The 26,463-nt window shown below is 48.0% G+C and overlaps 1 protein-coding gene across 3 annotated transcripts in view; it reads right to left on the reverse strand.

Moving 5' to 3' along the window:
- The window catches only part of MARK4 (microtubule affinity regulating kinase 4), a 608,126-nt gene that overhangs the window by 272,753 nt on the left and 308,910 nt on the right, over nt 1-26,463 (reverse strand). For all 3 annotated transcript variants that reach the window (XM_086938381.1, XM_086938382.1, XM_086938383.1), the window contains exons 8-10: nt 23,778-24,014; nt 21,141-21,260; nt 17,447-17,546 (exon numbers count right to left, since the gene is read on the reverse strand). In XM_086938381.1, the coding sequence (XP_086794507.1) occupies nt 17,447-17,546; nt 21,141-21,260; nt 23,778-24,014 (457 nt within the window). The remainder of the gene's footprint in view (nt 1-17,446; nt 17,547-21,140; nt 21,261-23,777; nt 24,015-26,463) is intronic.

Genomic DNA, 26,463 nt, shown 5'->3' on the forward strand with positions numbered 1-26,463 from the left:
AGCGAAAAGTAAAACAGAGCAGAGGGATATATATTTCAAAAAATCTTTACTGAAAACAAATTTTGGGAGATAGATACACAAATTAATTTTAGCAAGGAATCATGAACTAAGTTTAACAAAATTTTTATCTATAGTTCATGACTTAGCACATCAGCTCCTATTCAGAATTTACAACCACATTTTATTGATTATTTTGGGTTGTTTTTCTTTACTAAATAGGAGCTGATGTGCTAAGTCATGAACTATAGATAAAAATTTTGTTAAACTTAGTTCATGATTCCTTGCTAAAATTAATTTGTGTATCTATCTCCCAAAATTTGTTTTCAGTAAAGATTTTTTGAAATATATATCCCTCTGCTCTGTTTTACTTTTCACCTTCCATCAATTAATTTATCTATATACAACAAAATCGTTATCCTGTGGATACTATTGAGTGTGTTACTGTGGTACAACTCACAACTCAGACTGAATAATTTAAAAAACAAATCCCTTGTAGCACCCTTTGTTCTGAATTACATATTGCCCAAGCCTACAAGGGTTTATCGGGTTTCCCCTGCCTATAACAAAACATTATCTAAAAAGCGGCAAATGCCCATTCAGTTACAATTCATCAATTATAATACTTTGCCTTTGATGGAGTACCTTCTTCAAGAACATTGCTAATCACCAGGCTACATGTTCATTCTACAAAAACTGAAGTTTAATCAGTGCCGGACGACATTGCCTCGGCCTCTGTTGTCTTAAAAGAGGAAGAATTCATATTTCCTTTACACTGTATAAAATTTACAAAATAAAACTAGGTGAATAGTGGACTGGTCTGATAATTATCACACAGACATAATTGCAGTTTCAGTGCCCAGTCCTTCACCTTTGGAAAGGTCACAAGTCTGTGGACTATACTCAGTCTAAATCTGGTTAATAACCGCCTGTCAAAACCACCAGGAACAAATGTTAGATATGGTTCCATATTAAAAGTGGTTAAAAGTAGCTCATGTTGTTTAACACTGGGCTTTAAAATTTCTCCTGACATTCTTATTGAGACCAATAACTGGAGACCCTCCTTTTTTAGATCCTTTCTGGTATTTGCCTGCATAGATCTAGGGTTAGAAAATATTCTGTGTGCCCGGAGTCGTTCATAAAATCACACACGTACCTAATCCCGGGGCATCTTTAACCCCTTCGACGCTGTGCAGGAGAATTAATGAGTGGGCGTGTTTCGGACAGCCCCCAGCCGTCCTCCACACATGCCCACCGTGACGTCGGACGGCCAGGGGCCGTCCTGAGCACCGAAGTGGTTAAAACCCTCTCCAATTTATGGCAATCCTGTAGGATCTCCCTGTTTAACTTGGTTTGCTCTTTCAACCATAGCCTGTGCCAATGGAGGATGAGTTCCAGTTTTATAAGGTCGGAGATGAAAGAAAGCCCCAGCTCATCATAACAAGCATAAGAAGAGTTACTGGGCGGGACTGATAAAATATGTCTTAAACAAGAGTTTTCCACAATTTGGATCTTGTGGGTATTTGCAAAACCCCAGACTCCCGCCCCATACATTGCAATTGTAATGCATTTGGCTTTGTAAATTTGATTGAGCTCTCATGGAGGTTTCCTGCCTAGCTTCCTAGAGAAAGAAGCAAGGGCAGCTGTTTTCTTAATAAACACCAGGTTTTCACAGTTATAGCTTGAGCCCATGAATCGCCTTGGTTGAATAAAATGCAGAGGTAAGAAAAACTCTTTGTCAGGGCTAGCCTCCGCCCATCTACAAACATGCCTATTGAGCTCTGACTTCCATGACCACAGCTCATAATAGAAGTCTTCAATATATTGACAGAGAGACCTAGATCCTTCATAAAATCAGAAAAACTGTTCAGAACCCTCTGGAGACCAATTTGTGTTCTAGACATTAATACTGCGTCGTCCGCGTAGAGGAGAGCAGGTATAAGACGCCCCCCCCCCCCTCTAAAGGGAAATCTTGGTTATTTCTAAGCAATGCTTGATCCAGACCATTAATAGAGAGATTACAAAGAAAGGGGGCCAGGACACAACCTTGCCTGACCCCGCCCTTCTAATGGGAAAGGAAGCTGTGTGTTCATCACCCAATCCAAAACGCACGCTCGCAGTTGCAACGCTGTACAGACGCCGTAGAAAAAGGATAATATAGGGGTCGACCCCAGCGGTCTCAAGAACCTCCGACCATCTGTCATGCCTTACAGAGTCGAAGCCAGCAGTGAGGTCCACAAATGCCAGAAACAAGCTTCCCTTCTTTACTCTTGTGTATTTCCCCACTAGTAGGGCGAGGTTTACACTCTGCTCAATCGTTCCCAGTCCCTTTTGGAAGCCATACTGCATATCTGATAGTGCCTGACTATCTTCTGCCCATGCCTGCAGGTGCTTCAAGGTGACTCGCTCAGCTACTTTTACTATGGAGTCCAATAGCGAGATGGGCCTATAGCACCCAGGATCATTACGCCCCCCCTTTTTTAAAAAATTGGAACTATAATAGATTCCACCCAAGTCTTTGGCATTGAGTCCAAGCAACTGGCATTAAAGGCCTGGGTTACTATGGGCCCCCAGAGAGCGATATTTGACTTGAACAAGTCCACTGGTGCTCCGTCAGGGCCCGGAGCTTTACCTCCCTGGCTCACTGAGAGAGTTCTCTCCACCTCCTCCAACATGAACTGCAAGTCTACTCTATCAATATTATCCCCTAACACATCACTAATTGGTAAATTGAGAAACTCCTGCCCGTTGTACACCTTTGAGAAGTGACTAACCAAGGACTCCTCAGGTATAGCGATTTCTATGGAAGGACCGCCTGCAGGATGTAAAAAGTGCATTTTCACTGCTTTCCAGAAGGCGGCACTGTCTTTCTGCAGGGCCGCACTGTGAATGGATTCCCAGGCTTTCCTTCTCATAGCACATCTTCTTTCCTTAAGTGCCAGCCTACAATCCGTTCTTGCCTGCCTGACATTCTTGGGTATTCTGGGCTGCCTATGCAACTCATTTTTAAGGTTAGTGTATGCTCGCGTACATTTACTGTCAAACCATCCCTGCCTCTTGACTTTATTACGGAGTTGGACAGATAATAGCTCCCTGACCCCAGCTGATATTATCTGAAAAGATGATCAAATACTGTTGTGGGAAGCTGACTCGCTCAGACAAGTATCAAAGGTGGTTTTATACTTCATTACTAGTTGTTTTATGACCGCATCAGGGTCCACCTTAGACCACCGTATTGTATAACCATTGATTTTATCAAGCTTTACCCTCCCTATGACTTCTGTAGCATCGCCCACTCTATCAGACCTATATGATGGCAGACTAATCTTTAGGCATAGGGGGAAGTGGTCACTCAATGGGTTATCGCCAACATTGAAAGAGTACAGCCTAGATGCGTAATTACGGGACACTAGTATGTAATCTATGGTTGAGGGTAAACCTCTTCCATTAAATGTGTAGGGCATGGGGATAGGACTGGTCAGTAAATCAGTCACAAAACGCAACTCAGAACTCAAAATCAGGTCGTTAAAAAATTCCACAGCCAGTGTATGGCAAAAAATGAGTATTACATATGCACTCTTCATCATTAAAACCACAGATTCTACTGTCCTCATGTGGGCAAAAGGGGCAGTTGAAACCCCCCCAGGAGGAGTATCATTGTATCTTTTGCATTTGCATTGCAAACAAAATTAATATCACTGTCAATATTTTTCACAACCTTTCCAAGATCATCTGGTAAAATATTGTTATAAAATTAACCAAGATGATGCAATGGGTCAGACTTTGATGTAGTTTGATCAGTTGATAATATCTGTCCCCCAACTTTGATTCCATTTTGTCTATTGCTAACTTGTTTGATATATATGTGCAGAGCCTTCCATTAGGTCTGCCCCCTTGCCCCTTCAGAGCAGGCGTGTGAAATGTTTTATATCCATTAATATGAGTTGGGTCTCTGGTCCATGTTTCCTGGAAACATAGGATATCATAGTCTAAAATGAAATCACACCATATTTGGTCATTTGTCTTATTGCGCAAACCTGCTATATTCTAAGAAATAGTTTTACAAAGGGAACACTCAAGATTGGACAGGGATCTGGTTGGAGCTTTAATAGGGGAAATGAGATTGATATTTCCCATGCTGGATGTTTCTTGAGTTAAGGGCTCACACAATTCAGAGAGTGGGGCTAAACTTCTAGTACTAATATCTCTCTCGTACGTTTCCATCTCGGTTATGTGAGGGGGTGGCCTTAGCACGGATTTGTCACAATCTGAGGTGCAACCATTTAGCGATGTTACATCACCACGACTCCTGGATAAGCCCTCGTCCTGGTTCAAATGCCAGCTCAGTGGTGCAAGTCAGTCAATATCCTCTAAGGTGTTAAAGACATCATAGTGATTGCTGACTGGAACAGCAAACCTAGGTTGCCTTGTCCCAAACAATCTCTCTTCATCTCGGATGTACTACGGGAGTCTGTGTGGTTGGTAAAAAAAGCCCAGGGGTAGGATGTTATCCCCATAGTTCTAACTGGCCAATTGCCCCCCTTGTCTAATATGGTTCGAACTAAGTCTGACGACCTAAATGTTAGGACTACAAAATCTCCAGCTAAAGCCTTTATGGAACTCCCTACACAGCCAATCCGCCACGCCATCTTGAACTCTGCAAATAACATATTTGTGATACCTGTCCTTGCACTTAAATAAGTGTAATTACTTATTCCTCAGTGTTGACCAGTGTTCCATATCCCCGGGTAACAGGGGAGGAACATTGGTCAGCACGATAGTGTATGGAGTTACTTCAGGAGGAAGGTGCAGGTTACTTGGGCTTGGCGAGTTGCCCCTGGGTAGGTTCATGCATCGTGAGTCACTTGGGGACTGGACTCCCCCTCTACGTGTATAATTAACACGCGCAGAGAGGGCCTCTTTCTGAGTGTTTAGCATCTGGTCACACCCTATAGTCAAACCCTGTGCGGACTCTGATTCCTAATGGGTGGGGGGGCACTTCTCTTAGATGTGACGACTCAGTCCAACCCGGATTATTAGTATTACATGAGGGATCGTGTGGAGATTGCTGGGGCACAGTCCCAGGTCCGTGATTGCCTTCAGGCTCGCCAGCTATTGGGCCCACGTTCCTGCTAGGCAATATAGCCTTAGTTCTGCATTGGCAGATCTCAGGCGGGACTAGGGAGGAGGTGCTGACGAGACTTTCCAGCTTACTAGGCTCGCCTCCAGGTGGGATAATTTGAGCACCAATGGATTCCGAAGGGCATAAACTGTCTTTTCCAGAAGCACAAGTTACTTACCTTCGGTAACGATATATCTGTAAGAAACAGTAGTTAGTATTAGATTCCTTACCTTAGAATATCCCCAGGCGCCAGTCTGGATCCGGAAAACTTTGCGTAGCAGTACCCCTGCGCTTCGGTAGGCGTCGTCTGCGCGTCCGTCGTCGGCGTCGGGATGACGGCGCCAGAGTACTTAGACGCCGCCCTCGCGCGCTGATGTCAGTTCTTATACACAGCTTTTCCGCGCCAGAAACGCAGAGCCATGATAAAAACCAACACTGGCGCCATGAAACTAGGGCCCTGAAAGGAGATGACCTTAACCCTAGATATCGGTTCGCAGAACGGGGAGGATGGGTATGGCGGTAAGGAATCTAATACTAACTACTGTTTCTTACAGATATATCGTTACCAAAGGTAAGTAACTTGGGTAAGTAACTTGTGCATCTGAAAGAAACAGGTTAGTATTAGATTCCTTACCTTAGAATAGATACCCCAGCAATACCAACCCCGGTGGTGGGTCTGCGAACCAATAATCACACCAGAAAGTTCTGGACAAAGGAACGGCTGAAAAAGCCATCTCTCCGGACTTAGCTGTCCAGGCAGTAGTGTCTTACGAACGTGAGCAGCGAGGCCCACGTAGCTGCCTAACAGATGCCCTGCAAGGGGACTCCCCGACCCAGGGCAGTAGTAGCCGCCATGGCCCGAGTGAAATCGGCACACAGCCCCAGAGGAGGCTCCTTTTTAGCCAGTGAATAAAAAGCCTTGATGCACAAGACCACCCATCGGGAAATGGTCCGTTTGTGCACCGCCCTTCTTAGTGCCCACGTAACCAACAAAGAGTTGGTCATCCACCCGGAACTGGCGTGTGGGATCCAAATAGTATGAAAGTGCACGTTTCGTTTTGGGTCCCGATGGTGGAGCCTCTATTCCTCTTTCGAGGGATGCGGAGGCGGAAAGAAGGTGGGCAAGGTGACGGACTGCCCGATGTGGAAGGCTGCGACTACTTTGGGCAGGAAAGAGGGTCGCATCCGCAACACAACTTTGTCCGGATGGACAGAAAGAAAAGGAGGTTTTGAAGAAAGGGCCTGGAGCTCACTCACTCTCCTGGCAAAGGTGATGGCAACCAGGAATACAGTCTTAAGGGTAAGAAGACGAAGAGGACAGTTATGAAGTGGCTCGAAGGGAGCACACATCAGATAAGTCAGAAGAAGGTTCAAGTCCCACTGGGGCATCACGAAAAGAACAGGAGGGAACATATGACTGATGCCCTTCAAGAACCTATTAACAACTGGGGATTTGTACAAAGTGGGCTGATCAGGTAGCCTAAAGAAGGCGGAAATGGCAGAGAGGTAGCCCTTGATAGTGCCCAGAGCAGAGCCCTGCTGGGCAAAGGAAAGAAGAAAGAGTAGAACCTCAGAAAGAGAGGCAGAAAGGGGATCCACAGCCTTTGCGGTTTACCATGCCACAAATTTGTTCACCTGCAGGCGTATACCGATTTTGTGGAGCGACACCTGGCTGCCAGAATAATATCACAGATTCTGGAGGGAAGTCAAATGGCCTCAACTGTCGCCGCTCAATCTCCACGCATGGAGGTGGAGGCTGGACAGGTTCGGGTGGAGGACCGTCCCCTGCTGCTGCGACAGAAGGTCCTCCTGAAGAGGCAGACGAATCAGGGGATCGACAGACATGCTGAGTAGCTCGGGATACCAGTATCTTCGTGCCCAGTCCGGAGCCACGAGGATGACTTGGGCCCGGTCGCGCCTGATCTTCTTCAGCAATCTGGGCAGAAGTGGTATTGGCGGAGAGGTGTATAATAGACCGCAACTCCACTCGCGACGAAAAGCGTCTCTGAGCAAGTGCCGCCTTGGAAATTCCAACGCGCAGAACTGATGACATTGCGTGTTCTCTTGTGTGGCGAATAGATCTAGCCAAGGCTCTCCCCACTGCTGAAAGAGACCTTGCGTCACGTCCGAGTTCAGACGCCATTGGTGATCCATCATGCACCGATGGCTAAGTTCGTCCGCCCTGGCGTTCAGGGAACATGCCAGGTGTTGAACGACCAGGGTCAAGCCCTGATGTTCCAGCCACTTCCAGAGGCGCAGAGCCTCCTGGCATAGGGTCCACGACCCCACCCCGCCCTGATTGTTGGAGTACCACATAGCGGTGGTGTTGTCCGTGAACACCTGCACTACACTCCCCCGGACGGAGGGGAGGAATTTCTTTAGTGCAAGCCAGATGGCCCGCAATTCCAGAAGGTTGATGTGGAGCCGGGACTCCGCCGGAGACCAGAGGCCTCTGATCTCCGCCTCTCCCATGTGGACCCCCCAGCCCTGGAGGGACGCGTTCGTCACAACTACGTGCTCCGGTTGGGGTAGGGAGAGGGATCTGCCGCTGACCCAACCACGGTCCGTGAGCCACCACTGCAACTGTCTTGCAGTGCCCTCCGAGATCAGGACATGTTCGGACAAGTTGCCCTGATGCTTTGCCTACTGAAACGTCAGGGCCCACTGCAGAGCCCGCACCCGTCACAAGGCGTGATGCACCAGAAGGATGCAGGAGGCCATCAGCCCCAGAAGCCGCAGCGTGAACCTGACCGAGACTCGGGATAACGGCTGAAAGTTCGGAATCAGAGCCTGAATATCCCGAACCCGCTGTTCTGGAGGATAAACCCGAAACTGCGCCGAGTCGAGAACCGCTCCGATAAAGAGGAGCTTCTGAGAGGGACACAGGTGCGACTTCGGCACATTGAGGGAGAACCCCTGCAGGTGCAGGAGGTCGGCCGTGGACTGGAGGTGGCTGACGACTGTCTGGGGCGAGCCCGCCTTCAACAACCAGTTGTCGAGGTAGGGGAAGACTGAAACCCCTAACCTGCGCAGATGAGCTGCGACCACCGCCATCACTTTCGTGAACACCAGTGGGGCGCTGGTAAGGCCGAAGGGGAGCATGGTAAACTGAAAGTGCTCGTGGCCTACCGTGAACCGCAGGTAGCGCCGTTGGGCCGGCAGGACAGGGATGTGGAAATAGGCATCCTGCAAGTCCAACGCTACCATCCAGTCTCCCGGGTCTAAGGCAGCTAAGACCTGAGCCAAAGTCAGCATCTTGAACTTCTCCTTCCGGAGGAAGCCATTGACATTCCACAGGTCCAAGATAGGGCGTAGGCCCCCTTTGCCCTTCTTGGGAACCAGAAAGTAGTGGGAGTAACAACCACACCCTACTTCTGGCCCAGGAACGCGCTCGATGGCCCCCTTGGCCAAGAGGGCCGTAACTTCCTCTTGCAGAAGTTGCAAGTGATCCCCCGACACGCGGTGGTACTGCGGTGGCATGGCTGGAGGGGTCGCCTCGATGGGGAGGGAGTAGCCCCTTCGGACGATTTGCAGCACCCACCTGTCCGATGTGATGGAGCGCCAGGGGAGGAGGTGATGGCGAACCCTGCCCCCACTGGCGTCAAATGGGCCTGAAAGCTCGGACTAGGGAGGCTTTGAGGCGGATGCTGCGGGGGTGGATGTGGACTGGCCGAGCCGTTGTCCCCTGTTACCGCTGCGACGGTAACCATGCCCACCGCCATGCTGAATGGTAGTCTGCAGCCCGTGGCTGGCAGGACTTGTGGGGGCGCCCTTCCATAGCCACGAAAGGAGCGCTGGGCAGAAGATTGCTAACGCAGGGCCGACAGGCCCAAGGACTTGGCCGTGGCCCCGGAGTCCTTAAAGCGTTCCAGCGCACTATCTGCCTTGCCACCGAAGAGGTAGCTGCCAACGGCATGTCCATAAGTGTGTTCTGGACATCGGGCGAGAAGTTGGCGGACCTCAGCCAGGCGTGGTGGCGAACCGCCACAGACGTGGAAATCGCTCTCCCCAGCGAGTCCGTGCGAGGGCTTGAGCGAGCTTCACCCGGGCTCCCTCCGGGCACTCAGGCAGCATGGCCGCAACCGTATCCCACAGGGAGTGGGTGTAACGGCCCAAGAGGCACGCGTTGTTGACTGACCGCAACCCCAAACTAAGCCTAACTTGCCGAATTGCTTATACCTCTTGGATTCCCGATCGGGAGGAGCAGTCGGGAATGCGGATTGGGAAGTAGAGGCCTGGATAACCAGGCTCTCGGGGTTGGGGTGAGTGGACAAGAAACTAGGGTCGCCCGGAGCAGTGCGGTGGCGCCTAGCGACGTTCCTATCTACAGGAGGACCTGTAGTGGGCCTGGACCAAGTGCCCAACAGGACGTCCGTGAGAGCCTCATTAAACGGCAGTAGAGGCTCTGGGGAGCTTACCTTTGGTTTAAGGACCTCTGTGAGGATGTTAGACCTCACCGTTGCGACGGGGAGCTCAAGAGCTAAGGCCTTAGCCGCCCTCATCAGCACCACACTATAAGTAGCCCCCTCCTCCGTAGCCACAATAGGAGGGGAGACAAAACCAGTGCCTGGGGAGGTATCCAGGCCACTGGCCTCCCCTACTTCCTGTGTCCAGTCCTGAAATGACTGGCACTCATGTGCCAGAGGGTCCTCAGACCCCTCCCAGCCTCCCTCATCGTCCATCTCCTGATATTCAGGGGTAAAGGATGGACCCAGATCCTCGAAGAATTCCTCTTCGGTCAGCGCTGAATGCGGCGTCGAGCGACGCCGCTGCGGCGTCTGATCCGGAACGAGGGTTGGACCAGGGTCGGCGTCGTGCGAGGACGGTGCCGGGGGTGACACCCTAGGGGTCGACGCCGGCGGGGTTGTAAGGTCGACCAGCAGCGACCCGGATCCGGAACCGGATCCAGTGGGGCCTTGCGGCGTCGGGACCGAAGTCGCCGACGGCGCCGAGGCCAAAGCACCCGAAGGCGCCTGGGCCGAAGCACCCGCCCCGCTTGGGCTCCCAGTCAGGGCCACATGGCCCGAAGGCGTTCTGCCCAGGGACCGGCGGGTATGGAGCAGGCCGCGACGCTTGCAGCTCCGGCGAAGCCGCGTCGGCGGTGTCACCCGAACCCCCGGCCGCGTCGCACGAGCATCGGGCGGAGTCAGAAGAGCGATGATGCCTCTTCGACTTCTTGTGCCTCTTACCTGAGGACTTGGAGCCCGACGAGTGGTGTCGACTCGCCGAGCTGTGATGACTCCGGCCACGCGACCGGTCCCTCGACCTCCGACCAGTCCCTCGACCTCCTTCCGGACCGGGACCTCGAATGGCGCGGGCCGACTGCCGGAGCTCGAGGCGCTTGCAGGACCGCTCCCACCTAGCCTTCGACGTCAAGGCCCGGCAGTCGTGGTACGACTTGTCATCATGGTCGGGCCCCAGGCAATGTAGGCACTGGCAATAGGGGTCGGTAACCGACATCAGTCGGTTGCAGTCGGCACAGGGCTTGAACCCGGGCATCCCTACCGGCACCGATGGAGTCGGACGATTCGAAACAGATCCAAAAAGGATCGAAAAACCTTAGTCAAAAAGTGACTAAAGGGTACCACTTTCTCCGGACCTGCGCTTAAGAAGAACAGACGTCAGCGCACAAGGGCAGTTTCTAAGTACTCCTGCAACGTTATCCCGGTGCCAACGACAGCTGTAGAGCCGCAGACGATGCCTACCGACACGCAGGGGTACTGCTACGCAAAAATTTCCGGATCCAGACTGACGCCTGGGGATATATATATAAGGTAAGGAATCTAATACTAACCTGTTTCTTTCAGATCTGCACATTATCAATGTCCTGGGCTGGAACTGAAGCTATTGAAACAGAGCCCCTTTGGGCCATATTATATCCTGTACGGATCTCCCTCTCCACAGTCTTTTGTTTACGTCCCAACATCTTGGGGGGGAGGGGGGGGTGATTTTGCTTATTAGGACCTTGCCCCTTTCTTTTCTTGGGTGGTGGTGCGGATTTACTCCATTGGCTAATTTTTACTTTCTGGACCCTGGTTACTACATTCGGCCTAATTTGTCTGTCAGATGTCTCATTAACATCAGTGATTTCTAGTCAGATACTGGCATGTGTAATTCGTTGGATATAGGCGAATTAGGTTTAGAGTTGATATCTTCTGCGGGGACATTTATAGTACGGGGAAGATAGCTTAAGAGAGAGACAGCAAGAGGGAAAACAAAGACAAATAAGCAAGAAAAACCTGGGACGGAAGCAATGTCAATAACAAGAAAGCAAGAGATAACATGATAAGTCCAGTTACATTGAGAAAACACATAAAATGATGTTGCATGCCTTCATTCCCTCGTGGAGGTTGGTTTTGGCGGTGTGTGGGTCCTTGGTGAGGGAGAGGATGAGCTTGGTGTCGTCGGCATAGGAGATGATGTTGAGGTCGTAATGGCGGGCCACTTGTGCGAGGGGGGCTATGTAGATGTTGAACAGCGTCGGGCTGAGGGATGAGCCCTGGGGGATGCCGCAGATGATGTCGGTGGCTTCGGATCGGAAGGGTGGGAGGCGGACGCTCTGGGTTCTGCCGGTGAGGAAGGACGTGGTCCAGTCGAGAGCCTTCTCTTGGATTCCGGCTTCTAGGAGGCGTGTCTTTAGATGGCAATGACAGACCGCGTCGAAGGCGGCTGACAGGTCCAGGAGGATGAGGGCTGATGTTTCGCCGTTGTCTAGTTGGCACCTGATGTCTTCTGTGGCGGCGATGAGGGCTGTCTCTGTGCTGTGGTTTCGTCTGAATCCGGACTGGGACGGGTCCAAGATGTTGTTGTCTTCCAAGTGGTGGGCCAGTTGCATGTTGACGATTCTCTCGATGACCTTTGCTGGGAAGGGAGCAGGGACATGGGCCAGAAGTTCTTGAGGTCCTTGGGGTCCGCTTTGGGCTTCTTGAGAAGGGCCTTGATTTCGGCATGCTTCCAGCTTTCCGGGAACGTCGCTGTTTCGAAGGAGATATCGATGACCTTTCATAGTTGGGGTGCGATGACTGCGTCTGCTTTGTTGAATACGTGGTGAGGGCACGGGTCAGACAGAGATCCGGAGAGGATGGAGTTCATGACCTTGCGTGTCTCGTTGTCGATGACGTTTGACCAGGAGGTCAGGCGGTTGGTACTGGTGGTATTCACTGGGGGGGTGAAGTCTGGCATAGTCGGGGCGGTCGTGGTGTTGAGGCTGTCGTGGATGTCAGCGATCTTGCGGTGGAAGAAGATGGCTAGTGAGTCACACAGTTCTTGTGAGGGCGGGATGTCGTTGGCGTTGACATGGAGGAGACAGGAGGCTAAGAGGCGAAAATGCCCCAGAACAGCTCTCACCAATATCCATGGCCTGGGTTGACACATCAGGATCATAACTTGAATGTTTTGAACTCGTTGCCATTAAGGGATGGCCCTGAACTGGACTGTATCCAGGACAGCAACAATGAAAGAAAGCCACTCCAAAGGAGTCGGTACTACTTTGGCTCATTGATCGTGAACCCGCAATAATATCAGGAGGTTACCCATTGTCTGAAGGTGGTCTATCTCTACCTGTGGGGAGCCCACCTTGAACAATCAGGCAAAACTGGTATCCCCGAGCTCTGACTATGGGCTGCCACTACCACCATCACTTCTGTGAACACTAAGGTGCATCTGGTGAGGCCAAAGGAGAGCACGGCAAACAGAAAATGCTCCTGGCTTAACTTGAATCGCTGGTAATGCCTGACAGACTGCAGGATGGGTATATGAAAATACTTGCAGAACCAAGAACTCTATCCAATCGCTTTTGTTCACGACAGATAGAATCTGGAACAACATAGGCATTTTGAATGTCTCCTTCCGTAGGAATGCATTCAGAGGACAAAGATCTATGATGGACTGAAGGGCTGCATCCTTCTTCGGTACTAGGCAATAGCTAGAGTAGCAACCCTCAGCTATTTCAGAGTCCAGAATTCTCTTGCTGGCTCCTTTGGAGAGTAAAAGTTATATCTCTTGCAAAATAATGGAGATGTGTCCTTTTGAGATTAGCTCCAATGAGTGGGTGGCGGTGATTCAGCGCGCCAGAAAGAAAGGGTAGCCGCGCTCTACAAAGGATAGAGCACGTTCATGTTTAAAGGACCCATCAGTTGGATGTGATGGATCACTCTCCCGAGAGAAAGTGCTGCACCCTGCCTTCAACAGGATAGCTATCCACCGCTAATGGCAAGCTGAAGCAGCTTGGTAGCAGCTGCTGCAGGGGAAAAGAACTGGAAGAACTGGTGCCTTTGATGGCCTGTATGATGTCTATCTGATGCACGTCCTTTGGCCCCAAAAGGATTGCAGTGATTGTTGGAGAGGCTAGGGAGGCTGATGTTGCCTACACACCAGATCCCTAGAATAGCCTTGGAAATTCTAAAACTGGTGAGGAAACCTTTGGCCAGAGGTCAAAAGAGCCCCATAACATGCAGTGTTCTCATTCTCAATTAAATGTTCGAAGGCCCAAGCAGCTTTTTCACCCAACAGGCGTGAGCCATCGAAACGCATATCAATTAGAGACATCTGAACGTCACCAGAGAATCCTGTGGAAGGCATCCACATGTGGCTGGGAAGTGCCACGCATTCATTCATTCACTAGTGCCAACTGCTCTTCTCAGATAATAGCAGTATCAAGGCCAGCACAAATCACTTATTTGGCCGCATCTTGATCATGATGAATGGTTTTGAGATTTTGAAGCCCTTGGATCTTCTGCGAATGCAGGCAAGATCTTGCTAAGCAGGTCCTAGAGGGCGTGCATATATCTGCCCAACAATCACACTGCATTGAATGCTCTCAATGCTGGGCTAGCTGAAGAGAACATTCATTTTCTGAATGCTTCAATCCTCTCAAAAAATTCCCTAATTGGGAGAGTTGTGGAAAATTAGTTGGGGTTCACTTTGCTAGTTGAAGCCTGAACAACCATACTCTCAGGACTACGATATTTAGTGAGGAAATAAGGGTCGCCAAGTGCCAGTGTGTGATGTCTGGCCACAAACAGATCCACTGGGTCCCAAGTGCCCATTAAAGTGCAATTGAGGGCCTCATTAAACAGGAGCAAGGGATCAGATGTGGCTGACACAGGCCGCACATCTCTTTTAGGAACATTTGTCTTATCCTCTCTAGAGGGTAGCTGTAGGTCCAAGTCTTCAGCTGCAAATCTTCTTACCCCTGCAAAAGAAGCAGTCTTATCTAGAGGAAGGCCAAAAAGCGTTTTCACCCCTGTATCAGGAAATGTTTTGTGCCCATTGGCCTCTTGTAAGTCTATGTAAAAATGATCAAGTGTATATCATTCCCATCCCGACCCCCACCCTTATCTCTGGAGGGGTGGCAAGCTTTGGTTAGAATCAGAGCCAATAAGACAATGAAGCTTCCACTAGCTTGCCTGTTCTAGTAGTGGAATAGAATTAGAATCAGGCTGTATGGTGACTGGTTATGATTTAGTGATTTCACAGCACCACATTAGAGATTTTTGTGAAGTCGCTTCAGTGTCAGACATCTGAGCCAGTGCTGGATCATCCTTTGGCGCTTGTGTACAAGTGTTGAAACGGAGGGACCGAACTAGGTTGAGGAGCTAGGTTGGAATTCTGTACCAGGGCTGGTACAGGGCCCTTGACGGTCCAAGGGGGTCAGGTCTCACCGAGAATGGATTTGCTGCCAGTAACCCCACAGAGGTACTACTACAAAAAACAAGGGAGCCCTCTAGGTAGGCAAGGACCTGGGGTATCAACTTTTACAAAAAACAACGGCCCTTGGCACTAAAATTGGGACTTGTAATAATTATAGGCCACGATGTGCGCTATAACAGCAAAAAAGTCCAGCCGGACTTGCAAATTTATTCAATAATTCAATAGTCAGTTTGAAGAACAATAAAACAGTGGGACACAGTCCTGTATCCGCAACGCTTACATAAACTTGGAGACAATACAAACACATGGGATATATCAGGCAAGTAACCAAAAATGGAGCAAGAAAAGAAACTCTACAATGTACTTGCTTCACATATGTGGGGAACAAAACAGATTATGCACATAATAGTGAACTAGTGTTAAGCCCACATATCATGTCGACGGCGTTTCGATCCATTCATTTGGCGCTTGTGTACAAGTGTTGAAACGGAGGGACCGAACTAGGTTGAGGAGCTAGGTTGGATTCTGTACCAGGGCTGGTACAGGGCCCTTGACGGTCCAAGGGGGTCAGGTCTCACCGAGAATGGATTTGCTGCCAGTAACCCCACAGAGGGTCCCTGTGGATCTTCGGAGCCCGAGGGTGCACCAGAAGAGTGCCAATTACCTGAAACATGGCCTATTTAAAAGCTTCACTCCAGCATTGCATTGTTGATGAGGAATCAACTCTACAACTGGAGAACTGGAGTGAGTCCGAATAACATTGTGGTTCTTATGCAACCTGCTGCGACCACGCATGGAGATTACCTTTTTACTGCAAGTCCGCCACCACCTCCTTTTATCAACATATGGTGTCACATACTGTACAAGCATTTCTTTCTCATTTGTGATTCTTGACTACACTGCATACGTTTTTAAATTAGAAACTGCCTTAGTTTAAACTGGTACAATAAAGGACTTACACCTTAAAGTCAATTGGACTAAACATGTGTTGGCTGTATCTCTGTTTCAAGAAATCTTCCATGTGCACAAATACCTTCTCCATGTTTTGCTGGCTGTACATCTTCTGTAAGAAATCTTCTATCTGTGCAAATACCTTTTTAGTGCATCACAAAATACATGTGTGGCTTTCAACAGCAAACCAATCCAACACCACAGAATTAGTCCTCTTGATTTACTTCTTCTAGTGTCATCACTGTTGGATTTTCTGTGGACATTGTAAGATTTTTAGATTTTTTTGGTCACTTTGAGACTAGAATAAAACCTCAAAATCTAATTTTCGGTTTAGATGGCCAATCAACTTCTACAGTGTACTCTGGACCAACTTGACATTGCATTGGGTGTGGTGTCTGACCACACTCTGTTGTGTATCCTTTAGGCAGGAAGGGTATTGTGCAATGTGGCATCCAATTTTGGACATTTTCAAATTACTAAATAATGTATTTTGTGAGTACTGCCATACTAGTCATTGGATGTGCTGTTTGATCAATCAACTGCTATTAAATGTTTGGACTTCAACTTTGATTTACCAGAAGATTTTGACCTCAAAGTAGACCTCTTGCAGGAACGACCTCGTAAGCAGGTCCACACCCTCGACCTGAAATGGGACTTAACGTGAGGCTTGAAACTTCTTCTTGTGTTCGATGTTGTACAGTTTCGCTTTTCGAGTAGGAGTTCAGCTGGAAGGAAGTGTGTGGAAGGTTTGTGGAAGTTTATGCAGTTGTGGGGGTACGTGGGGCTTGTATTCTGTAGGGCTTTGTGTGTGTACATAGGGAGTTTTAAGAATGCATTTTGTGAATTGGGAGTCAGGGGAGATCTTTGATGTGCGGGGTGATGTGAGAGCATGCTGGTAGTTTTAGGGTTTGCCTGGTTCAGAGTTTTAGATTGTCTGAAGCCTTCTGGTCAGTTGAGCGTTGATTCCAGTATAGTGTTTCCGTGGTCCAGTTTACTGGTGTTGAGGGTTTGGATGGCAGTTCTGCGAGTGTTGGTTGGGAGGCATTTTAAGGTCTTCTAGAGCCTCTTGAGTCTGTGAAAACTGGAGATGGAGAGTGCATTCAAATTCGTAAGTACTTAACACGAGTTGCTGTGAGAAGTGTGGGGCAGAGTTTGGCAGGCTACCAGGTGGAGTCACAGAGCGAGGTGTCTTTGCAGTAAATTACTATTTCGGTCAGGTCTAGTGCAGTTGGATTTTATCCATCTAGCAACTTCAATCATACAGGCAGTGAAATTGGACCAGGTATGTGGCGTCTTGTCAGAGAGGGAGAGTATGAGCTGGATGTCATCAGCTTAGGATATGGTGTTGGATCTGTGAGCGCAGATGATGCCTGCCAGTGGGGGTATGTTGGGGTTGAACAGATTGTTACTTAAAAACATGGTATCACATTGAGGTTAGGGAGTGTGCAAAACAGTATCCATATGGACTTGAGGTGGCCAAGACCTGTAAATTCATGAAACAAGGCAATGAAGAGATATAGTGGAACATCGAACCATGCGAGTTGCTTGTATCAATATCTGACTGCAAATAGCCAGTATAGATTGGCTAAGTGGGCATTGTTATCTGAAGTGAGATTCTACATTCCTATGCTTCTAGCAACTCAGATCTATCCTCTCCTCAACCACATTAAATACCTGTTCATGTGTGGACAGGTAATTTATTCATTAGCAGGAAGAGATGCTTACCAATTCGCTTAGTGTCTCCAAAGTCCTCCTCTGGCTCCTTGTACGGCTTAAGATCGTCCCCATCGTAGCCCACATTTATCCATTTGTCCTTCATGATTTGCTGTTAAGGAAAAAAAATATATACACAGCAATAATGGGTCAGTATAAGCGATTTCGGAGTGTTCTTGGTGCGCCACAGAGCAGAAGGCTCATGAGGGGCAAGGCATGCAAGTAAGAGTTGGGGCACATTAAACAATGGTGCAAAGAGAGGATGAAATGAGATTGACATGACACAATAGGAAAGAGATGTGCTTGAAGGCAAAAAGGGCTGAAAGTTCAATAATAAGGGGTGGAGTAGAGGGAAAGAGACATGACTAATGAGAGACAAAGGGACACAGAAGGATGAGAAAATGTTTGATCATTAAACAGAGAGGAGAACGCATGGGTGTAAAGTGAGGGCTGGGCAAAAGGGTCGACGCCCCTCCTCTGCTAATGAAGGGGACTGGTTTTGACAAGAGTTGCCAATCGGTGGGAAATACATTATCCCTACCAGTCTTTCAGGATGAAGTCAATAGATTTCACCTTTTTGCAGATTTTTTTTTCATAGATTTATATCATTTCTTTCAAGGATCTGGATTGCCTTTACTCACCAGTCAAGCACAAACAAAGTATGCTCATCTGGAATACAATCTTAAGATTCCTGTGTTGTTTAACCAAACCAATGGAAGCAGTTGCGGCTCCTCGAGAGAGTGCTGTGGGGCGGTGGGCAGGGGAGGGGCAGGGTGGGGTGTAGTAAACTCCAGCATATGGCCGAACCGAGGTAAGTAAATAAATAAATAAAACAAATTACATTGAGCGCGCTGCCACGCCAAATGCAGTGGGCGCTATGTAATTAGTTTTATTTATTTATTCATTTACCTATCTCCGTTCAGCTGTATGCCAGAGTTTTCCACCCCCTACCCTGCCTCTCCCCCGCCCCGCCTCTCCTCCACCCCGCAGCACTCCCTCGAGGAGCCACCACTGAATGGAAGAGTGTATGAGAATCCAGAATTGATTCATGTGGCAGACAGCCAGGCCCTCATTAGCCTTTGGGGCAGCGGCTGTCATATAGATGGGAGTGCCAGAGTCTTCCCTACACCAGTTCCGCCAAATCCTGCTCACCAACTCTATATTTAAAGTTCACATGTGTTGACGAAAAAACACAATTGCAGCGGTTGGGCCTTGTCATAACAGCATAGTGTAAATGTGAATGTAAATGTATGAAGCTTATATAGCGCATGACTTACCCTGGGGCATCTCCGCGCTTGCTTAGGGAACCCGTCCTGGTATTCCCCTGTGAGATAACACTGGCAGGGTATCCACAAGGTGAAAGCCAGGCATCCCACCGCGAGGGGCCGATGTGGAGATTAAGCAAGCTATTGCCCAGAGTCGCAGAGTGTGAACCCGTGAGTCGAGAAGGCACCGGAGCGAGAATTATCGAGTCTGTGGAATTATTGAGCCCAAGACCCGCCGAGGCGGGGAATTGAACCCTGGTCCAGGGCCGAACTCAAGCTCCAGGTCTGCCGCCTCTAACCCCTGAGCCACACTTCTCCATAGTGAACCTGTTGGCAGTTTCTTTTCTTCTCCGAAGACAAACCCGGAAAAACTAACGATGAATGCTTTCTTCCGGGGCACTGTGGATATGACCGGGTTATGTTATGATGCTTTTTTATCTAATTTAATGAATATGTGCCATCTTTGAATTGAATTTTAGGTGATATCAATTTGTATTTTACTGTTGTTGTTCTTTTATGATTATTCTTAACAGTCGAATAAAGATTGATTTAGTGATTGACTAGGGATATTTAAGCATTTTACTGTCTGGTAACACAACCATGTCCATGGACGTCCCGGACAGAAAAAAACCATAGACTAAGATGGCTAGCGTTAATTAGGGAGGGCCTTCCAATGCCATATACGCTGATCAATCAATAAATTAATGTAAGATTCATGCATTAAACCCATCAATCTTTTTCCCACCGTAATGGCTAGGCCCGCTGATGCACCACTCATATCAATCATAAATGATAATAAAATGCTTCCCAACAGCCCACACTTCTATTCATCAGCCTTTCAACAAAGGACCGCCCCTCCCACCTCCGCCCCACCCCCCAAGATGCAGACCGCGATCTATGCTCTACAAAAATACAATTACAATAAAACATACCAGCGACTACTCAGTAGTGAGGGTTTTCTCAATGGCAGCTCTGCCTTTGGGAAAACCAACCTACCATGACTCCTGAATTAGGCACTGGGTGCCAAAGGTTGATAGACAGGACACCCATTCTATTACTGACAACCTTTACATAAGGCCCAAAGGGTTAGCCGAGCCTCAGTGTAAGATCTGTATGTTTTGACAGAATGGTTATAATAATAAACTGGGAGATCTGAAACCCTGTTGGGGTATCAAGTTGTCAGATTATAACAATTGTAACCATTATCCTGCTAAGAAGTTCCAGCTGATCAAAACTGCATTGGGTCAGGCCACAAGAGGTGCCCGGCCAGCAGCCAACCCATGCGATGGCACAGAGAGCATGTAAATCTCCCCTCTGTCTGCTAAAGCCTGCTCTGTCCCTCCATCGACACCTCCCTTGTCACTGCTGCCCACATCGCTTCTGTCACTTGCTCAGAGTAGGTGGTAAATGGAAGCATTAATGTGCATGGGAAAGAGAACACTGTGCGGAATTTTACCTTGGAAATATCTGGTCCGCATGGTAATTCCTCATTCTATAGGGATTCACCCTGAATAGGCAGGCTTAGGAATGGGGACTGCCTGGAATCGTTAATTTTAATCACCCAATATCTATGCACCTACATCTGCCCAACATGTAGTTGGGGCCCGTGTGGAATACATTTCTGGCAGGGCACAGCTCTGAAATATAGACTGTCACAAAGTCGACGTACCAATGTTCCCTGCATTTTGTCTGAAGCACATTGAAAACAGGTCAAGTTGCGGTGCCCAAACAGATAACACTTGATCCCAGCCTTTGGGTTCCGGTTAGAAACAGACCTAAGAACACACCTCGTATCCACACTCGTGCATGTTACCGTGCGGCTGCATATAAACTCTGAGGCGAATTCACAGATCTGAATCCACTGCCTCACATTTCTACATCAACTGAGGTTATAAGGAAATGGATCCACCCACAACTCCTCCTCCCGCCCCAAAATCCAACCCTCAAGTCTAGAGCAGGAGAAAGCGTGCTACACACTGTTCTTGTCTCGGGTATTCCCAGTCTTGGGTCCTGCAGCCATGCTGTTGCTCTGTAATTAGCGTCAGGAGCTTATTATACTAATTGTAGTTCTCTAAAAGTCTTTGCACAGTCAACTTAGCAGGGTGTAATCAGAAATATTATTACAATTATACAATACGCCCTTTAAAAAGGAGAGGAAAGCGAGGAAGAGGCAAAAATGGAAGAGGCAAAAGAGAAGGGAATGTGGCAAGCAAACGGAAGAACACAAGAAAATGATGGAATACAAATAAAAAAACGAATAAAGAGGAAAGCTGACAACAAAACAGTAATAAGAGATCAGGATAGAATGGAAGTCACAAAGAAACTTTTGAGAGGAATAAAAGGAAATCAAACAGTGACGATAAAACAGAGGAAAGGGTTAACACTGGGCACATAAGGCAGAGTGGGCGGTAACCTGACAGTACGGAGCTGGAGTTACTCACCTCCAGGGTGCATCGTTTAGTGGGATTGAGGACTAGGAACCGCCGCAGAATGTTCTCGCAGTCTGTGGACATATAGAATGGGACACGGTACTTCCCTCGCAGGACTCTCTCGCGCAGCTCCTGGAAGGAGAAGAGGGTGGGAGATAAAAGAGCGGACTAAAGAGAAAACTTCGTTTCTAAAAAACACACCATGTGCCAAAACAGATTTTCGATGAGGTCCAATGTTTACAGGGCACAAGTTCTAAAAAAAGAAGTGGGGGGACACTAACGTCACGACAGGAAGTGACGTTACGAAAGGTGGCTTGCACCATCACATTCATTGCCTCCCTTCGCTCACCCCTTAGCAAGTGGAGCCACACATTCACTCTTTGGCCTCTCTGGGGCGAGGTCCCGCTCCAGAGAGGCCAAAGAGTGAATGTGTGGCTCCATTTGCTCCAGTTATCGAGTTCCCGGTAAAATATGTGGGGGGACGCCGTCCACCCGCGTGGTACCCCGACTCGAGCCCTGAACGTTTATGAAACACGTTTGCCGTTTTCGCCCCCTTTTACAGGGCTGGCTCTGGGAGGAAGTCAGATCTCTGAAATAAACTGCTGCGCAAGTCAAGGGAATTGTGCCATCATCCTAATGCTAGACCAGAAATCCAAGCGAAGAATTCATCTTCCAGTGTACTACAGGGGGCTTCACGCACCATAGAAGGAAAGGTCCACAAGAGGGACGATGTTCCCGCCATGTAGAGCATCACGCCTAGGATTGACATATGACCATGTGTTACCTGAAAGCAATGCTACCAGTCCTGAGATTCCATTTTACAAATAATTGTTTTCAGATGTGATAGCCGTGTTGGTCCAATTTAACTGTACCAAGACTATAACCCCTGGAATCCACTGATATATGTTACAAAAAAGTACATGACTGGAAACAAGGCATCCCAGTGACATGAAATCATTGGGAGAGCTGCTCAATCACCGGGCCCTCTAAATGCGTCATATAGACATTTGAACGCACTGCATCCAACATCTGGCGGCCCGGTCCCCCTATTGAGGAGTTTAAACGCATCATGGAGACAAATACATTTGCAATCAAGGGGCTCACACCAACCAGCTAGCGCATACCTCAAACACAGAGGGAGAGCGTATTTGCCATTGACTTAATGGATCCAGCCAAGAAGGTGGCATCAAGCAAGCAGGGAAAACTAGTAAACCAGAAAATGGGCAGTCATGTCAATGCAGCGGCCCATATATCAACGTGGGAGCTAACCTGATGAACAAGGCGAAAACAAGCAAAAATATGTTTCCCTGCCTCAGCATGATGACAATCTGTTAACAATACTACCTTAGTATGATGTGGCTCTCTCCCCAGTCGGGACAATTATGTACAACTATGCACCAATAAAGAGGACAAGTCATCAAGGAGTACTATGAACCACCATCGATTCCCAACAAAGAAGGAGGGCCAAGTTGCAATGAGAAGGAGGAAAGTCATTCATTGCCAAATACAAGCACCGAGGGAAACCAGAGGTGCAGTTGACCCTGAATGAACTACACTGAAGAATAAATCAGACAAAGCAACTCACAAAAGGGTGGTGTCCACTATCCAACAGAAGAACCCATTAATGATAGGAAGACCTGCCAATCCGGTACCCCCCCCCCCCATTCAATGACAGAGTCGCAAGACTAAGGAGAACAAGACCTTTGAATAAGAAGGGCTTCTATCCAGCAATGGGGGAATCCAGCAACAACTGGGTTTCTGCACGGGAAGGGGCCCACCAATGTAGGGTTATATTAACATCAGAGGGGATGCAGCCTGCTATGAACGAGGGACCCCATCTGTAAGGTAGGCGCCACACCTATGAGAGTATGCACCTACCTTTGACTGGGTATACCCATCTCTGAAGGATAGCCATGCCTCCCCGTCAGGGGAACAAACATATTTTCCTGGGTTTATATTCTCCAATAAGGGAGTATGCCTACATCTGAGGTATTGTTTCCCTAGATTCCCCTGATGAAGGGCTGTCCCTTTAGCCCGAAATGCATTGGGAGTTTTAAATTGAATATATTTTGAAGAATTGCTTCAACACTCCACGTTGGGATCATGTGAACCTCGAACATTTTCCTTGGATAACTGTTGATTTCTTATAAAGAAATACTACTGAAAAAAGCAAGAATTTGACGTCGTTTATTTTGATGTTGTCCATACATCGTGTTTAATCATCGATTGACTTGTTTAACTTTATTGACAATTACCAAAGACTCATTGATTTACACTCCTCTAGAGCAGTGCATAAGGCTGTCCAGATCAGTGTCTGGTGAACTTTCTCATTACATCTGAGGTGGGGCACAAACCACACAGGAGGGGGGTTCCTCTCCTCACAGGAGGACCAGTCACACAGGGAGCACCAGTCATCTAGTGGGCTTTCTGCACGAGTGAGTGCCCCTAACCAGCAACTTGGCCACATCCTTTTGAGAGACACCCTGCTCAGGAGATGGCACAACCACTTATGAGAAGACACCTCTATCTTATGAAGTGAAGCCATCCATTTATAAGTGGATGGAGATGATGTGGAGGTAAAAACAAACAAACATCAATCATCAGTGGCGAATGACCTTCAGTAAGGCCAACCGAGGTATACAGACTCACCTTGAGGTTCTGGCCATCGAAGGGTAGTGAGCCGCTGACCAGTGTGTACAGAATGACGCCCAGGCTCCAAATATCCACCTCAGGCCCATCATACTTCTTGCCCTGGAAAAGCTCGGGGGCAGCATAGGGTGGGCTCCCACAGAAAGTGTCCAGCTTCGACCCCAGTGTGAACTCGTTGCTGAAGCCAAAGTCGGCAATCTTGATATTGGCGTCAGCATCCAGAAGTAGATTTTCCGCCTTGAGAATGATTAAAAGAGAATGGGAAACAGGAAGCATGAGAAAAGATGAAAACAGAATATGAAACTTTAACATGTCGTCTGCCTGGTCTGTAACCTGTATGCCCTCACAGAGCGAAACCTATGCATCCAGATTTTAAGTAGTCGAGCACAGCTGTGCAGCAGAGGAAACATACACTCTAGCCCACAACTGTATGTGACAGCATTCAAAGGAAACTGCCACAGATGCCATCATCAGGATCAGCATGTTAAAATCCCTTGATAACTAGAACAAGCTCCCCTGTGCGAAGATACAACCTCACTGATGAGGATCAACAAAGCAGAAAAAATGTCCGAATTTCTTGTCTTCCCATGCTTAGGGATGCAGCCTACCACTCTGAACTACACTGTCCTTGTTTGTGGTGAGAACAAGATGATGTGCCTATTGTTGATTTCACTCTGTAGAAGCACAGAAAGCTAAATAAAGTAGGATAGAATGCACCTGGAGCATCTGCCAATAATTATATATTCAAGCATTTTCCCTTTTTTGTTTCGGACCTCGGAAAGATCATCACAATACAGAGATGATAACGATATCACTCCCTCACCTACGTAAGGATACATTTCAGAAGGGGCAGCCCCATCAGACATCCTGATTATAATACATGAAGGAGGCTATAAAAAATGGAATGATTGTCTAGCATAGGAGATCCTGGGGTTGGCAGCAGTTGTGGATATCCCGTAGATCAGATGAAGATGTTTTTCACGAAGTGCTGACTCAACTGGGAATCTGCTTTATGTTGAATGACTGCTGCCTTTGTTGAAGCAATCTGTTCTGAGGAAAAAAGTGAAGGTGTCTTGGCACCGACTGACACTGTTTACATACCTCTAACAGATGTGGAGGCTTGTTGTAGTATCTTAATGTTATGTTTATAGTGTTCAACTTTACCTCGTTACTAGCTGCTCAGCCAGTGTGAGTGTTCTGTGTGGAATGTTGGCATAATTGACATGAGTGGAATGATTGGCTGCCTGGTGTGAGTGTTGTCAGGCTGCTCCTGGTGATGCTGTTTCTATGGATCTTAGCATCTAAAACAAATAAATATCTTAAAGATGTCACCTATTTGCGTAGAATCCATCATGTTACATTTGGTGACGACTAAACATGGACCCAAGCATCTTAAAGGATTTAGAACCTGTATACAACTGGACATGAAACAAGAGGAACTACACAAATCAAGAGGAACTCAAAGAAACTACGGCAACTAGAAGGAGCAAGTTTGGAGCTACAACGGGCAAGCCAACCCCACCAGTGTCCATGTCAACGGACAGCCCAACCACCATTGCCCAGCCTGTATATGCTCCATTGGATTTATACAATGAATTTGTGAGTAGGTGGTGTAAGGCACACTACTGCCACATGTGGGAGAACCAGCCACTGCGTTTTCTTGAGGTCTAGAAGCCCTGGATCAGTTAGCACTACAAACTGCGTGCAGTGATTGCACAGATGGAGTATTCATGGACCCTGTCATTTGTGGCATGTTGGAAGCTGTACCAACGTGAGCATCTAGAAGGGCCACACTGGATCAGCATGGTTCTGGGCAATTTTTTTTGCATGTGACTGTGCTCAGCAGCTGTAGTGTTACATATTGAAAGCGCTTGCCATTTTTATATAAATAGTAAGCCGTTGTGGATTTGAACAGTTGGGCACTCAAAGTTATAAAACCCGATGTTATGCAAACGTGGTGTTTGCATCTGTATTCAACCGCAGAGTAATGTGGCATCTAACACTCAAGGTTGCATTCCTGAGTGTGTTTTTCTAATACAAGGAGCCAGCTTTGGTGAGATGTTTATCGTCTTTGGTTTGATTTACCTATGCTTGTTTTTCTAAGTGGTTAACCTGCTATGCTGCAGTTTGAATTTGCATTGCAGAGCGTTCTTCTTATTTCATTTATGGAGTCACACGGAGCTGCTTTGGTGTTTTCTATGACGACTCTCCTGCTGTACTGCTGCCTATCTGATGCTTTCCTGCAGAGATGTGTTGTGAGCCATACGGCACAATATGGACTTGCCGCCATGTTTTGGTTGGCTGCCTCTGTTTTACTTCAATTTGCCAACCACGTCTTCAGCGGAGTGCGGCGTCTTCTGTGTGTCTCTGTTGGTTTTCCTGCACCACACAAGGAGTGGCGCTGCGGCGGATGAAGGGTCATGGTTGTTGTGGTCGTCACCGGCGAGGGTCATTCAACGTTCTCGGAGGACAGTTGGACCAAAGTTTGGAGGCCAGTGGGCACTGCCTAGTATTCCGGTGGTGAGTGACAGTGTTCTTCTCTTTGGCTGCCATCTGGTGTCAGAGTCGACTTTGACTGTACTGCCGTTCTCCAAGGAGTTTTTCTCACACTTGTCCTTGGTGTGATATTTGTCTGTTGTGGTACTAAAAGGTGTGGCACACGTGACAGGCTCATCATGTACTTTGA

The sequence above is a fragment of the Lissotriton vulgaris genome, chromosome 9 (assembly GCF_964263255.1).
Source record: "Lissotriton vulgaris chromosome 9, aLisVul1.2, whole genome shotgun sequence".
Taxonomy (NCBI): domain Eukaryota; kingdom Metazoa; phylum Chordata; class Amphibia; order Caudata; family Salamandridae; genus Lissotriton; species Lissotriton vulgaris.